Here is a 16,340-nt window from a genome sequence, read left to right on the forward strand (position 1 = left end):
CCACACCAGTAACCCCTGCTCTCCCTTCCTACACCCCATTTCTGAAATGCAGAGATGGGGCCATCAATTCTGCCAGCCATTCAAGCTCAATAGCCTTTGTCATTTGGCTTGTAGAGCACAGTCCCTGGAGTTCCTGGGCTCCACACTGCATAGGAGCTCCCAGGGCAGCAGCAGAACTCCCTGACAGACCATGGCCCAGAACACTCAGGAGGGCAGAGCCATGACTGGAGTTAGGGAGCCCTCCAAAGCAAACCACAACTTTCCCAGCTGCAGCGTTACAAGGTGCTCCACTGCCAACTGCAACTCTCCCTTTCCTCAAAGCAAGCCCAGTTATCAGCTCTAGTCCTTTTCTTGGGCTCCACTTCACTTCCTGTGCTGTGTAACAGTTCACAGGCTACAGCACTCACACCACTGGCAAAAAAGCTCCAGTCCAGGAGCCACTACAAATATATCACCTTTCAAGAACGTAAGTCTTGAGTATCAATGAGGACAAAAAAACTCACTGGGGACAAGGTTCTAGGAAGTAAGGTGTTTTGAGTATTTAATAGATGACATTTCAAGCCTGTACAATGCAACATCATTCAACTTTTTTGCAGGCATTTTTTTGCCAATTTGATTTGAGAAACAGGCAGCTAATAGACAGTGCCACTTGATTCAGAAACATGCATGTGGCCTGGGGGGAAGCTCAAAGCATTAACCAAGTCAAAAGCACACTCACTGATAAAGCATACATTGGACCACAAGGCAAACCCCTACCATTTCTTCAGCACAACTCCATCATTCTCCTCCTATCACAACACAGCTGTAGTGTCTCATCTTGTCTGTGACCTTATTTAGAATTTATCTGCATATCCAGACAAGGAGTGTAAAAATAATTTCAGGATGGCTGCAACCTAAGGCAACTCCCACTGATGTTTAATTTCTTAAGTGAACAAGTCATCAGCCAAAGCTTTTCTACTGGGAGACATTCAGAAACAAGTCAAGTATCACAATGTTTATTGATAGATACAAGTATATAAAATCAGGGCATGAACATGTCTTGATAAATTAATAGACTTAATTTCAGTACTGTAAGAGGGACCAATTCAAATTTCTCACCATGTCATGTTTCACACCCACAAAAACCTCTTCCAAAGGGCATTAAACCATCTCTTCAGCCGATCAGTTTTTGTGCAAGTAAACTGTTCCTTTTTTATAAAAGACTTGTGCACTTGCCCAGGCTCAAGGATATTAAAACCTAGCACATAAAGCCCATTACTAGAGGTAGAAATACAGGCAAATATACTATTACGGCAACAACCATCGATTACAGTTAAGGATTCTCTGTAACAACCAAATGGATAATCAAATATTGCAACAACTCAAGTATTACACTGAGCAAAGTGCATTTCTACAGTATTCAGTGTTGCTATTCAGTTTCTAACTTAAAAACAGCCTATGATAACTGGCAGCAAAGAAGACCCTTGCAACAGACTGCTTCTGCTCGAGAACTTATGATGTAATTATTGCATGCTGCTAATACACTGTTATCTAAACATTGAAGATACTCTAAAATATTTTTATTGTAGACTATTAAGACATACTACAAAAACCTTTTGCAGAGAATATCCTACTGACATACTTCTGCTTTAAATATTGTGAAACATTACAGCGGAATGAATTTTCGCAGTGGTTAGGTCAAATGCAGTTACATCATAGCAACAGTATGTTTGCACAATTTAAGGCTTTGGCTGGTTCTTTAGTCAGCTTCTTCTTCAGATTCTTCTTCTTCAGCAGTTTCCAGCCAGGTTAACCACTGGTTTACCTGCAGTTATACAAAATTGGTTTAAGGGAGCAGGAATTGTTTCCCCATTAGGTTTTTCCACAAAACACTTATCTTCCCCTCCCCCATCTCATTTTAAAAGAACTTTTGTCCACATTTGCACTACACACAGGCCTCCAGTCAATAGGAGAGATTCAGGTCATCGTGCTCCTAGTGGAATATTCCATGAAGATTCTAGATATTTACAAGTCTTACACACTTCGGCAGTCTTCTCAAACACTCCAGTACAGCAGATAAACAAAAAAACAAGTCTATATTCTAATGTTAGGAGATTTACCTGGAATAAAGCTTTGCCTTTCCCTGGAAACTCTTGAGTAATGTCTTCTTTCCATGCCAAGAAGGCTTCTTCTTCAATGATCTCCATGTCATAGAAATGAACAAAGAAGCGCAGTAACATGCCTATGAAAGTCAATTTTAACTTGGTTAGCTTTATAACCTTCTCAACCACTTGCTGAATTTTAAGAAATGTAGGGACAAGCCAATTGAAGTGAAACCTCAATGTACTTACCTTTTGGAAAATTGTTGTTGTAGCAGTGCACCTGGAGTGCATATAGAGCACTCACTTGCAGATCAACATGGTCATGGAGGAACTTCTGCATCACCGGCTTGAAGGAAAGAAGCAGCTGTTTTTCCTGCTCGAGCTGCTCTTTTGATGGAGCAGATGAAGAATCCGATTCGTCACTAGGTGGGTTTACTTCACTAGAAATATACTGCAAGAAACTGGACAGAAAAGCCAAACTAAGTTGTATAAACTAAGACATCAAAGCACTTGACATATAAAAAGTTCAGATAGCTATCACTCCAACTGTCCTGCTTCCACCTGCAGTCAGGAGCAAGCATAGGGACTTGTACTATGGTTGAGAGCACACCAGAAAAATCCTTGTTCTGCTTTTGTTACAGCTCTACATTTTAGAAAAACACATGGATCTAGACTTCCTGTCCAAGAAACCACTTCACATACTGATGCAAGCCTGGAGACTTGCCTTTCTTCTCAAATACAATGGGATTTTACTAGAGAAGGTTCACTCAGAACACTCTGTCTCCCCATGTACTGCATCTCAGACTTCTGCAGAGCTACATTTGAGCCTTTACAGAATTAGTGCCTTACTGGTAGCTTAACCGAACAAATACCTAAAAATACATCAAAACAGCATCCCACCTGGTCATCAATATATTCACAAATCCCTTATCTACATGAAGCTTGGGTGAAATGTTATCTTTAATCCACTTATAGATGGCTTGAGGGGATGGATCCGATTTTATTTGCTTTAGCAGTTCCTTCTCCAGTTTCAGAAGCGGGAACAAGAAGCTAAGCCCCTTCCCTTCCAAGATCTCCAGCATGCGGTCCTTGTTCTGGTCAATTTCTGACAAGGAAACAAAGACACGTGTTAAGCACTTCTCAAGAGCTCCAAGTGATGGCTCATGCTCCAGCCACCCCTTAAAAAACATCATTCCTAACAATAATGACAGCTCATTCCACCAAGAGAACTCTGCACATTATTTTACTCTGGCACAAACTAGAACAACATCTCGCTTACTCTAGGATCAGGTAACAGAAGAGCTCTGTGGCAAATCTTACCTGGTAACATTTTCTGCATATTCACTTTGCTTTGTTGGAACAGTTCTGTTAGCCATTCACGGTCTTGTAACTTAGCTAACTGCTGAAGACAGAGCAGGAAGAGAGGGAAGTGGGTGCCACTTTCCAGTGGTTGAGCCAGCTCGGAAATGCTCACCAGGTCTGAAATAATGGCACGGGCTGCAAACTGTGCTAAGTAGGATTTCACCAATGGGATGTCCACCTCCAGTTTGGGGCACTGGTCCAATACATTCAGGAATGCCTAAGAAACAGTAAACACACAAGATTAAATTCCCAAGTAATTGTGTTCCTGTGCAACATAATACTCATGTTTTCTGTAATCACTTGCAAAGAGGATCCCAGGTTCCAGCTGCCTAATTACTGCATGTCTTCATTTTATTGCTTCCTGTGCCCCTCACAGGTTCATGTGCTATTTTTATCTCCTCAGACTAGCAGGAGTTAAAAAAACAATATTTGCACACCAACTTTACAGCAGCTAAACACCATGAAGAGCAAAGAAACAAGAACTGCAAGATTATCAGACCACAATACCTGCATGAAGTTGTCACTGGTGGCTATTCCCTCCTGCTTGAGCAAGCTGATCAAAGTACTTGCTTTCTCTTTGTCCTCATCTGATCTATCTAGGGATTGAAGGATTACTTTGCTCAGCATCTCAGGAATGAAGTGTTTCGGAGCTCTCATTTCTCTCACAGTGTTGACAGCATCATTAGCATTTCCATTGTTCAGATACTCAGTCACAACAGCCTCCTGGGGAAGAAAAGAACCACAGTTAAACATTGTTTTTGAAGATCACATCCAAAGCTCTAAGATTCACTACTGCACACTAACTTACAGTTTGTTTAAGTAGCTCTTCCTTAGAAGGAGGTGGTTTCTTGGTGGTCTTTGCAGGCTTCTCTTGTATAAGTGGTGGATTTGTTTTAAGACCAAGTTGAGGCGGCTGAAAAAGAGACCAGAATTGGTTTCTTTGTAGCACATCTACCTTTGCTTATAGAAAGTTTTACAATACAGAACGTAAAAAGCAGATGGAACTCAAATTGGTTTGGTTTAATAGATTCTTTCTGCAAGTCCTGTTCTGTGCAATCAAAGACTTCTGTCTCCCCACATATGAAATTTAAGTTTTCCAAGCACAAACAGGAAAGTATAGCCAAAAAGATGCAGGAATTTTTTGTATTTACCTGTCCCAAAGGCGGTGTCTGAGTGCGTGGTGGTTGAGCACTGGGAGGAATCATAGTTATCTGGGGCTGAAGCTTTGGCACTTGGTTTTTATTCATCAGGAAAGACTGAGCAGGTCTCAGGCTAATCTGTAAACAGTAAGTCAAAGAAAAACTCAAACTGTTTCAAGTATTCCGACCAACAATACACAGCCATGGACTCGCTCCAACTCATCTCATTGAAGCATGACTCCATTTCTACAATATTAATACTCAAATACAGATTAAGCCACATGTGTTCTGAAACTCCCCCAAAAGCAAGTTACTGGCATTTAGTTCAACTACTATAAAAATCTGGAAATGCTCCTTTTAGATGCAGTATGTTAGAGACCCAAGAAGATAATCAGCATGCTTGCTGATGTATTTTACAGCCAAAACGAAACTCTACCAAATTGCTCAGAAATTGGGATACAAGTCTGGTTAACACTCAAAATCACAATGCAGTTTACTCTGCATTTGAAATTTTGCCTATTAGCCAGTTCTAAACAAAAGAAAATTTAAAAAAATTAACCTGGTCCAGCACTTCAGGGTTTCTAAAGTTCAGGATTTTCTGAAGTTTTAATTAAATGTTTTGTTATCAATAGGATGCATGGGAACTGATGTCAGAGTAGTGTTCTTGGAAGTGTTTGGGAAGGAAAGGACACCCCAAAAAATTGCCCTCATATCTCAGTCTTGCTCATAGGACGCTGGATACCCTAAGGAAAGTGAGGGGGGTAAAAGGTGAAAGAGGAAGGGACAAAGAAGGAGGAGAATGAGGAGGAGGAGAAAGAGTTCCAGCATTAGTCCTCATAATAACGCGTCTTGCTATAATCATTGGGCAATATTTAGAATAGGCTGTAAATAATGTAGGCATGTCATGTACCTCATCTGCATTAAGCTGTCCTTTCTTAGAAAACCGAGGTGGCATATCCTTCGACTGTCCTTGTTGCTGGGATAAGAGTCCCTGATTCTGGGTATGGTAGAGTTGGCTTTGCCCCTATTTCAGAAAGGGAGATATAGAGAAAGAAGTGCAGATGATGGAGTGGCGTACATCATTTGGTAAGTAGTACCAGAGGGACCAGAGGAACAAAGATTCTATTTGCCAGGAAGGGAGAAAGAAGGAGCAGGGGTGGTGGGAGAGTAGCATCTATCCCTAAAAACAGGGCCATCTTTTAAATAAAATACACCGTTCTGACCCACCAAAGCCACATGCACCTTTTCTTGCAGTTAAAAAAAAGAGTGTACTTCTTTTGTACTATTTAAAAAGTGGTTTAGAATTTTTGTATCAGCTGAGCATCAGTTATCAGAATCAGATCTGAATAGGTCTTTTAACATAAGCAGACTTTAATCCATAACATACGCATCTCAGGAAGTGCTTCTAAACAAGCTGAAGTCACCGTGCAAACAGCTTCCTTACCTGACTTTTCAGAAAAGATTTGCCTAGGTCTCCAAACTGGGATTGAGCAGAAGGCATGAGGTGACCCCCATGGCCATTGAAGAGTTGGTTTGAACGATGGCGTCCCATGGTGGGTGAGAATCTATCCTGAATAACTCCTGGACCAGTACCAATTCCGCTACCTGGATCAGCAAGGAGACAAATGACAATTTTAGTTCTTATTCAGCACAGCAGAGCCACAGCCACCCCATTACTCTGTGCTGTTAGGGTACCTGGCATTTGTCCAAACATATCAGCAAGCCCTCCGAGTGGGTCCCTGTCAAGTTTCATCCTGGGTGGCATGAAGGGTCCCTCCAGAAAGAAGTCGCTTCGCATCCCTTGAGACATAGGAGCAGGAATAAAAACTCCCAGATCCTTTAAAACAGGAATTACAATTTTGGTCAGTTTCAAGTAGCAGCCCCAAGAAAGCAAAGCTTTTAGCTCCCAGCTACATAAGTCCATCTGGTTTTAACCCTTAAGCCAACTGTGACACTGTGTGAGAACTACTCCCAAGTGCACAGCACCAAGGCAGCTCCAGACCTTACACACAATACTCACTTTTACTGCATCTTGACGGATTTGATTGATAGTCTTTGGTCCATTGTCAAGAAAAGCTTTGCGAGGAACCCAGTTGTGTTCTCTCAACTCCACAGTATCCTTCGAACAGAACAGGCTATTAGGAAAGGATTCAAGACCATTTTGCAAGAAAAAAAAGCAACTGGGAGCCATTTAATCATCATACCTGCAGCAGGAAACGAATCCTTGCTGGCAATTCCTTACTTGACATCAAGGAGCGCATACGGGCAAAGTACTGATCCATTAAGGACTGGGGGAACAAAAGTTACAAGTGAGAATTATCCTGTCAGTGCCTTGAGTGTTTTCACTCATGACATTCAAGGCAAAATAATGCAACAAGCTGCCCCTTCCTGCAATCTCTAGCTCCTTGATGACAGAGTCTAAAGATCTAACACATCAAGACATTTGAATCAGAGATAGCAACACAGCCAAAATTCTGTTCGTTTTAAGCTTACATTCCAAACTCTCACATCTCCAATCATCTAGCTGTGCTAAGAATAGTTCCTCAGCACATCTTCTCAAGCAGTGTTTAGAAAAACAACACTCTCACTTAGATGATTTCCTGATGACCCTAACTACATCCCGGTGAAATGTTTAAAACTGCTCTTCTATCAAGAGAATTAGTCTAAAAGCCATAGTGGGCACTCTTTTCTCTAAAAAAAAAAAAAAAAAAAAAATCAAAAATCTGTTTTATACTTATGAATACAGAAGGTTCAGGCAATCAAGTCTTAGCTGCATAATTTAATTAGGTTAATGACTGCACTAGATAGGCACATACCTTGGCTTTCGCATGATCTAATCTAGGTCCCACTGTCCTCATTATCTGACAGAGGCACTCCAAATCCTCCCCCATATCTTTGAGTTGAACTCTCTTCTTCTTTTCCAAAAGCTGAAAAATTAAAAGGGAAATTTAGGATTTAAAAAATTTTATAAATGACAATTTATAATATGCAACAAACTTTGGATGCTGACATTTAAAAAAACTGTTTTGTTCCGAAGGCAAACAGATTAAAAATTAAAATTAAGATCTGCCAATTTTTAAGTGTGTGTATACAGTTTCAAGCACCTACAGCACACTTCTGTATTCATTTTCCTTTTGAGACAATTCCTATGGCATTGAATAAAGCTGGTTTTACTTCTTAATCACACCAAAGGATGACAGTAGGGGATAAGCAATCGTCAGGAAACATTTTTGTGCCATTTTATACTCCTGCTCCAAGATTCTCAAAGCAGCATCAATATTTGCATATTTTTTTGTTTTTGCTCCTAGCTTCCTCCCAGTCTGAATACTCACTGTTTTGATGCACTTATGAAGGATAGATTCATGAATAAGATCAAGCTTGCCAAGTTCTCCAATGAATTTGATGTTCCCCAGCATCTTGATCTTGGCAATGGCTCTCTGTTCCTCCTCCTCAGGGAGGAGGGGACCATCATGCTTATCATAGACTGAAAAACAAAGAAGCCCATTTTACATGGCTGTGGGAAAAGATGACAAATAGGTCCTGTATTAAAGCGGTTTTAAAACTTACTATCAACATTTCTGGTTCGGTTTTCAAATTCATCTTGAAGTTTAGATATTAAGAGGCGTCTGAATGTCTACAAAGAGAGAACAAAGAAAACAATTAAGCTAATCAGGGCAGTCACAAATGCACGCAAAATTTACCATTGCAGACAGAGATGCACTCACTGTGCTTTGCTTCTGTCCTGGATGACTCTCTGCTGATGGGCCATCAAAGTTGGGTGCATCTTCTGCCAGTCGCAGACATAGTTGAGCGTACAGCGAGCTATACTTGGGCTCTTCAAGGGCTTTGTCTACGATCTACAGAGAGCCAGGGTGAGTGAGGCAGCAAGCAGCAGGAGGGTGCAAATGTTATTAGGAGACTGAGTTACAAGACACAGAATGGATTATTACCACTCATCTAGAACATCCTGTTTCCTGCTAATCAAGCACAGAAGCATTGTCGTCCAACACCAGTCTCAATGCTGAAGCAAAGGACAAAAGCCATTGCTTGCAACTGAAAAGGCTCTGTAATCCTGGGCCACCAAAACTCCAGTTTATTATGCCAACCCCTACGTTAGTGTCACCAATCTGATCTCGTTTAAAGAAAGTGGCATTATTAGTTACATCAGTGTCCCCAGAGGTCACCAGTGGTTGCCTTTCAAAACCAAGTGGCTTGCTCCTCAGGAAAGAGGAAGAAAGGGAGGCCAAGCAAATAAGATGGCTAACTCACACCTCAGTTTATTTTAAAAAATAATCATAGAAGCCCAATCATGTTTAGTCATTGGGGGGACTTCTAAATGAGAAACTCAAACCATTAAAACTACTTCCTCCCCAGTAGATCCTTTTTTACACAGAAAGCAGGGGTGGGACATGGTGTTTGATAATCCAAATACACAAAAGCATTTTTCATGCTACTTCTGTATCCCATCAAAACCAACCAACCCCCTGCTTTTCAGCATGCAAGAAAACTGCAGTTAAAAGAAATGCGACCAGCTTACCAGCAGTATGACCCCTTTTAGGATGAGCTTAGATTCTACACCCACATTGAGGAGCTCAAGGCATAGCTTGTCGAACTTTTCAGGAGTAAGCTTATTTAGTATGCTAAAGAGGAAAAAAAAAACCAAAATCAGAAAATACAGATACTCTAAGCATGCTATGAGTCACTTTAGACTCAACTTTTTTTTCTTTTGAAAAGCGCAATTTTCCATTCAACTGGTTTTTTTTGAGATCTTTACATTCAGTGAAGTACCACTGAAAATACTAATCTGCTTACAATAATTAAGTGTTTGCTGCTGCTAGATTACCAGGCCGGTTCCTCCCTAAAGGACGCACCTCCCCCAAATACAAGGCCCACATCTTCCTTTCCTCCAGCCCATTTCTTAGGTACACATTGCTCATGAAAACAGTAAGGAAAGAAGTGATTTTGTGAGGAACTTACCCTCTTACTTTCCTGAAGATTGCATCATGTCGTTCTTTGTCGTTTGCGGAGTCGTCATCTCGTCTAGTGCTTCGTGAAGGAATCCATTTCTGAGCGTTTTGCCCTGGGGTTTTCCCCAGGAACTCGCTGCAAAATTTTGAAGAATACAGTTGTTGAAACAGAAACAAGTGATTTAAAGAACTGCCCTTTTAACCTTTCAGTGATGCCTTACTCAAACCAATTCCATTACTTGCTTTGTTAAGAGCATGAAATTACTCCTACCAACACTGCAACATCTGCTGCACAGAAAAGTACTCAACAACAATGCCTGGCACCCAAAAATACTCTCCACACTTCTTAAGGTAAATACATAACCCCATGCCCATGCACTGCCTATCAACCACGAGGTACACTTGAAAGGGCACAGACTAGAGACCATTTAAAGCTCTCTAACTCAGTATGTATTTCTGGTACAACTTAAAAGCTAGCCCATTTTCAGCTCTGTGTTCATTATCAAGCATGCTCTGACTTTCAAGTCATGCAAATCTAAGAGCAAGATGACATACCTGTTGCTGGCAGTCTTGGGATAGTGCTGAGGTGCACCCCTACCACCTCCTCCGCCTGAAGAAGCACTGTTAAAAACAACCACGGAATCCTGGGTAAGTCCAAACATCCCCGTTTTGGTATAAACATTACACTAATTTAAGATGCCCTCCAAGGAGATTTTCCATTGCTAACTACACATCAAACAAACAAAGGGTACCTGAAACGAGAAGCACCCCCTTCTGCAATCGCACTCTCCACTTTGGCGGCTTGACAACGAAGAATCTTCAAAAGAATAAAATTAAATTGACGGGGTAGGGAAAAACAAAACCTAGAAAGACAAACCAAGCATTCATATTATACTTGTTTACTATCAGCCATAACATCTAAAAGTACAAACGTTTGCCCGACAATGAGAACCCTCCAACAGTGAACTTCACAAAAATTAAGAAACCTTTCACTCATGCAATACTATAGGACAGTCACAGAAAGGCCCATTTTATCATTATAGCCATGTTTCCCAACGGGGTGAGGGCAAAGAGACAAGGGAACCATGGACTGAGCAAAACCCTTAAGTTTATCCAAAAGGCAAGAGTACCCGCAGAAAAGAACGCAAGTATTTTTTTCTTTTAAGCAGCACAGTGAGTCCTTTACTGACGTGATTTAGAAACTGTGATTTATAATGGCACAAAAACGCAGCCAAATCCTGAAAAGCATCAGACAAGAAAACGCACGCTTAATGCGGTAAAAGGCGTGTATTCTGCGTCCAAATGGCGTACTAAGCCACCAAATAACGAAAAAAAGGCATCGTCCACCCACCACCTCTCGACTTTCAGCTTGCACAAAGAGCCTCAGTGCATGGCTCACGTAGCGGAACGGGGAGCACGGGCACAGAAACGCCCGGGGCAGGGAAGCCTGGGAGTGTCCCGGATGCGCCCGGAGCCCTCCCGGAGCCGAGCCCGGCGAGAGCCCCCCGCCCGCCCGGCGCGGGCACGCGGAGCGGCCACAACATGGCGGCAGCGAACAAAAGGCTCGGCCGCAGAGGGCGCCCCCCGCAGGCGCCTTGCGGCGCCGCCGCCCCCCCGCCCCGCCCGGCGGGCGCCGCCCGCTGCCCGCGCCCGCCCGGCTCTTTGTTCTCCGCCAGGGCGCCGGGCGGGACCCGCTCCTCCGCACCGCGGCGGCCGCCCCGGGAGACACGAGGGCGAAGCAGGCGGTATCGCCCCGCACCGCGGCGCCCGAGCCCCCAAACAGGAAACACGGGCGAGGCGCTGACGCGGCGCTTCGGCAGCCCGCTCTCCACTCGCGCGAAGAAAAGCCAATGAACAACAGTTAAAAAAAAAATACAAAATTCTCTCGCCACCTCCCCACCAGGAACGCGGATTCTCAGACCACCATGTCTGCCGCGGCTTCTCCCTCCAAGGGAAATCTAGGGGGCAGTGCGGGCGCCCGCAGACCGCGGCCAGACCACCATCCCGCAGCCGAGCCGAGGCCACTAAAGGCACGGCCCGTACGGACAGGCACTGCCCGATCCCGCCTCCCTGCTCTAACCTGAAATGCTGCCGCTCAGCCTCCCCTCCGCGCCCGGCGGGGGCTGCCGAGCTCCTCCCCACCTTTACTCAGCGGCGGCAGGGCTCGCAAAGCCGGCAGCGAGAGCGACCGCCGGCCCGGGCCGCCATTTTGTGCGGGAGAAACAGACAAGCAACTGACAAGAAAATGGCGGCCACTCTGGGCAGCCGCCATTTTAGGCTGCAGCTGCAGCAGTACCCGCTCACTCCCGGCCCCAGATCCGCGCTTATCCCGCCACTCCCGCATTTCTCACCTTCCCTAAGGCCTTGTCAGCTTCCCCGGGTCCCGGCGGCTACCAAGGGCAGGGGAAAAGGCAAGAGAAGGGGGGGGAGGGGAAGGGAGCCGGGGACCGGGGCTGGGGAGGGGAAGGGGGGAGCGCGCGGGACAGGGCGAGTCTCCGAGTCACCACAGCAGCAGCAGCACCAACCCGACGCTTCCCCCCGCCACCTCCATAGAGCGCCGACCGCCGCCGCCGCGTCTCGGGCGCTCCCCGGCAGCCCCACTAACTTTATCACCCTTCACGCAACCTACCCCACCTCCCGCCGGCACCCGCCAATCGCCGCCGACCGCTCCACCCGCCCTGCCAATCACAGTCGAGGAAGGGGGCGGTACCAGGGCTGGGGTGGGCGGCGGAGGGAGGAGGTTTGGTTGCGCCGTGCCGCCGCCGCAGTGCAGCACCGGTATTCACGAACGCTGCTACGCCAGGGACTGCCGGCGCCGCCGCTCGGGGTATCGGGGCCTGCGCAAGTGGCGCAGCCGCTGCATGGCGGCCGCTTGGCCACCGCGTCCCCGCGCCGTTTGCTGCCGAGCTGCAGCCCTCACAGAGCTCCAGTGCTAGGGGCCTGCCGTGCGAGCTGTAGGCGCGTTCACAGAAGGATACCTTAGTCTATATATGCTAATATAGATGTTTGTAAGATTTTTGTTTGTTTGGGGTTTTAAAAATTTTATTTAATAAATTTATTTAAGCCCCCTCCGTCAGCCCACATTTCGGGTTTGGCTGAGTTAAAAAAATCAGCCGATAGCCCACGGTAGCGCTGGGCTTGCAGTCAGACCCGGAGGAGGAGGTTTGCTATCTGAGCTCCAGGAGCCTGTCTGTACGGATCCAGTTTCAGGTTTACTGTTGGGGTTTGGAAACTATTTCCCTGCATGTGCTTTTGGCCGTGAACCGGCCAATCCGGGGCTGTAGGCACCCCTCAGACAACCAGGGCTCGGGGGAGACATTTGTGTTTGTCGTGGTGAGCACTCAGCTAGTGGAGTGCTCCTGCTCAGTTAAACAAAACAAAGATGGCCAGGCTTCCAGCTGGAGGTGGAAGTTTGAGTCATGGAGCCTTCCATAGACTCAGCCGTGAGGGGTTTCATCCTTTAACAGCACAGCCTCCATCCCAAGTGCTGGCTAAGGTTGCTACCCTGGCTTCCCAAAGGTCCAAGTGTAGCTGCCCTGGATGGGGCAGGGCAGAACAGACGGGCTCTGGAGAGGTGAGGAGAAGCCCCACAAACACCCACATCTGCTTTGTTCACACAGCCGCCTTCCGCTTTCGGTTTGTGTGACTCACGGTTCAGATGACTGGGGGAAAGTGATCCGTGTAGTAACTCCTGGACCGTGCAGATGGCAAGTCCAAACACATGATCCTGCAGAACTTCCAGCTTCTTTCCAAAGCCAACCTCATTCCTAATGCTTTCAACATATGTAAGGCTTAAAGGGGGCTGTCATGTGGGAGTTCTTACATTACATCTTATCTGGGATGAAGCTTCTTCAAGGTAGGTTGCCCCATATCATAGCTGTAAGCATTAAGCACAATTTACTCACTGGATTGTGTTATGGGAAATCTCAAATAAACTACCTGAAAGTATTTGTGTTGAATAAAGGTGACACAACTGTGACAGATACTTACCATACCAGAATTTTTGTATAATGACACTTTCCCACATGCAGCTATGAGCACACTACTGCAAGAGCTTGGACTTGACGAGTAAATCTGCAAGAACAGAATTGTGCAGAATGCCATTGAAATCCATGGAATCCAGCTTGAAAGGAGGCAACAATGGGCACAGAGGAAACAGCAAAGTCAACAAGATTTAAACCAATGTTAGAACCAATGAAGGTTATTGAACATTTTTAGAGTGAAAAGTAATCAAAAAATACTTGGAAATCTTAGAAGAGAAAGGAGGGATCTTGTTTTGGGTGGGCTGGCAGAATATTCTCATTCAGTTTCCAGCATAAGCATTTCAACACTGTTAAACTGTAAATGAAAACTAAGAATTTATATATATTTGGGGGGGAAGGGCAGAGGACAGATTGGGAAACCTGCAAAACATAGTAAGTACATAGTGACAAAGTGTCACATTTCATTGTTTATTTTAAAGCATACTTTAAAATACTTATTACCATAACAACAGAAAATCCCCCAACATTTGGTCAGTAGGAGAATAGCAATGTTTTCTTAAAGCTGTGGTTGTTTTTTTTAGGATTGAATGCTGAAGGATTCAGCAGGATATATGGTGATCCATAGCTCACACTGGCTTCAGCAGGTGGGAACCAAAGAAGTTTCTGTGCTTGGCTGCTCATAGCATCCTTTCACATGTGCCACACTTTGTCAGCCTCAGAGACCTGCTGCACAAGTACAATTCATGAGCACAGTGAACCATAATGAGATGACAAAAAAATTGTGAAATGCCTTCTATTTTCTACATCTCACCCTCTCCTTAAATTCCTTTGCTTCTTGGCATGGAGGGCACCATTATTCATGTCTGAGAATGTAGCAGCCCAATTGTTTGTTTGGTAAAAAATTTACCTAAGGAATCTTTTCTTCAGTCTGTCCCCTTGACTTTACTAACAAAAACCCCACAACCCCTGTCCCCTGAAGAAGAAGAAGAAACAAACAAAAGAAAAAAAAACCCATGAAAAACCAACCAAACAAACAAAACAACCAAAAAACCAAAAAGGAATTTTATGGGTAGCAGTTGCAGTACCACCTTGCATCCATCCTTTATGATTTGTCCAAATTCTACATCCCCATTGTATTTTCCCCCCTTTCTCTCCTCCTCTTGCACTGGACACCAGTGATGCTTTAATTCAAATCAGGTGGTTTCCAATTGGCATAGTGGTAGTTCTGGATTTGTTCCTGCGAGTCTGAGCTTGCAGAATCGATGCATAATTCCAGCCTGAGTGCACTGCCACTGGTTATTTTGAGAAGAGATGTCTGTCAAGTGTCCTGAGGAACCCTCTGCGTTGCAGGCTGTGTGGCACAGATGCAGCATCTGGCTGAGAGGAGGAGAGCTGCCCCTTGCTGCACATGTGGGAGAGCTCAGAAGCCGGGCAGGCTCTTATGAGAAGAGCCCACCAAATGTGGGAAAGGGGAAAGGAGCTTTCAGGACTGGGAGCTTTCCCTTGCTGTTGCTGAGCTGGAAGCACCGGGACCCACCCAGTGTAATAGGTTGCCTTGCAGTGATTCCAAGGCTGGGCCCTGCTGGGTGGGGCTTCCAGACGGCGCTGGTGACAGGGTGGCTGGGGCAGTGTGGCACTGCAGCACTCCAGAGCATCCCGCATCTCATCCCCTGCTGGCCGTGGGGCCGGCTTTGTTCAGAGTGCCCCATTGATGCAGTGTGGACATGCAGATAATGGGAGCCAAAGCACCCGTGGAGAGAATTACTGCAGAGGAAGTAATGGCACTGACAATTTGCACCCTAGTTTATTTCATGTTAGTTTCTCCAACAATAATCACCTCCTGCACCTTCTAATTTTCCCAACATTTTTTCAGCTTGTTCTTTTTCAGGGGAGCCTTATTTTTCTGCAAAGCCATCGAGACCCACCTGCTGAATGAAGTAGCTGGCACACACATTTAACCAAATGGGAAATGTACTCATCTCGTTTTTCCTGTGATAGAAGCCTGTCTCAAGGAGAGCTGTACTGTAGGAAAAAAGGCCTGGGGAAAGAAGAAAAAAAAAAGCAAAGCCCAAACCCCAAACTGAAAAATACACCTATATTTTTCATTTAAACATTTTTATTGGCACCTCTACTGAAGCAGAATGTTCCTAACAACAAACCTATTCATACTGTGCAGATTCACTTTTATAGGAATTGTTTGCATTGTCTCTTGAAGAAATGCACTAATAATACATTGGATATGTGCCTAAATTGTACAATATAGCATGGATGGTGTCAGAGCATTGCAGAAGGCTTTGTGGTTTTTCTGTGCAGGATTTTAATTTGCAGAATATTGCTATTAAACTTCTGTATATCTGTAGAGGTGACTTTGAGTGGCACTGATTTAACAATATTCACTGAGGCAGGAACATTCCAACCCTTCTAGATAATGGTGCACTTTAAACCACCTGGGAGGTCCCTTCCCTTTTCCCTTCCTTTGGAAAATCCTTTGCAGTAGATTTCACTGAGTCCTCCATCTAATAAATTTTGCTTTCATTCTGTTTTCTTCTGAAATTCTGCATCAAATACCTTAACTCACCAGCTGGATTCTTGCTGCTCAGAATCAGACATACTAAAATATATATTTAAAAATCCACCTCCTGATTCCCAATTTAAGACTCAGAAGACTTGCTGGATTTCTCAAGTGTAACAATATGTCTGGCAGTTACAATTGCACAGGACTCTTACGGTGCTTCTCCCTCCAAAATCTGGAAAGATATATGGGGTGTGACTTGACAGTTAGCCAGTGAAAACTGCCTGGAATAGTCA

General features: G+C 44.6%; 1 protein-coding gene and 1 non-coding gene across 2 annotated transcripts; both read right to left on the reverse strand.

The window, feature by feature from the left end:
* Positions 1-979: 979 nt before the first annotated feature.
* EIF4G2 (eukaryotic translation initiation factor 4 gamma 2) lies at positions 980-12,038 on the reverse strand. The gene is made up of 22 exons (XM_064715138.1): positions 11,901-12,038; positions 10,302-10,412; positions 10,105-10,170; positions 9,560-9,685; positions 9,120-9,222; positions 8,308-8,439; positions 8,150-8,216; positions 7,915-8,066; positions 7,399-7,509; positions 6,787-6,870; positions 6,603-6,701; positions 6,278-6,419; positions 6,027-6,187; positions 5,493-5,606; positions 4,595-4,720; positions 4,252-4,356; positions 3,951-4,166; positions 3,402-3,660; positions 2,982-3,186; positions 2,331-2,542; positions 2,100-2,221; positions 980-1,804 (listed from the first exon to the last, which is right to left on the reverse strand). The coding sequence occupies exons 8-22, from the start codon at positions 7,996-7,998 to the stop codon at positions 1,739-1,741; spliced, it is 2,106 nt and encodes a 701-aa protein (XP_064571208.1). The 5' UTR covers positions 7,999-8,066; positions 8,150-8,216; positions 8,308-8,439; positions 9,120-9,222; positions 9,560-9,685; positions 10,105-10,170; positions 10,302-10,412; positions 11,901-12,038; the 3' UTR covers positions 980-1,738.
* Positions 5,284-5,451, reverse strand: LOC135449282 (small nucleolar RNA SNORD97). The gene has a single exon (XR_010440708.1). It is a non-coding gene; the product is annotated as a small nucleolar RNA SNORD97 (small nucleolar RNA).
* Positions 12,039-16,340: the final 4,302 nt, after the last annotated feature.

This window comes from Zonotrichia leucophrys, chromosome 5 (genome assembly GCF_028769735.1).
Source record: "Zonotrichia leucophrys gambelii isolate GWCS_2022_RI chromosome 5, RI_Zleu_2.0, whole genome shotgun sequence".
Classification (NCBI taxonomy): Eukaryota; Metazoa; Chordata; class Aves; order Passeriformes; family Passerellidae; genus Zonotrichia; species Zonotrichia leucophrys.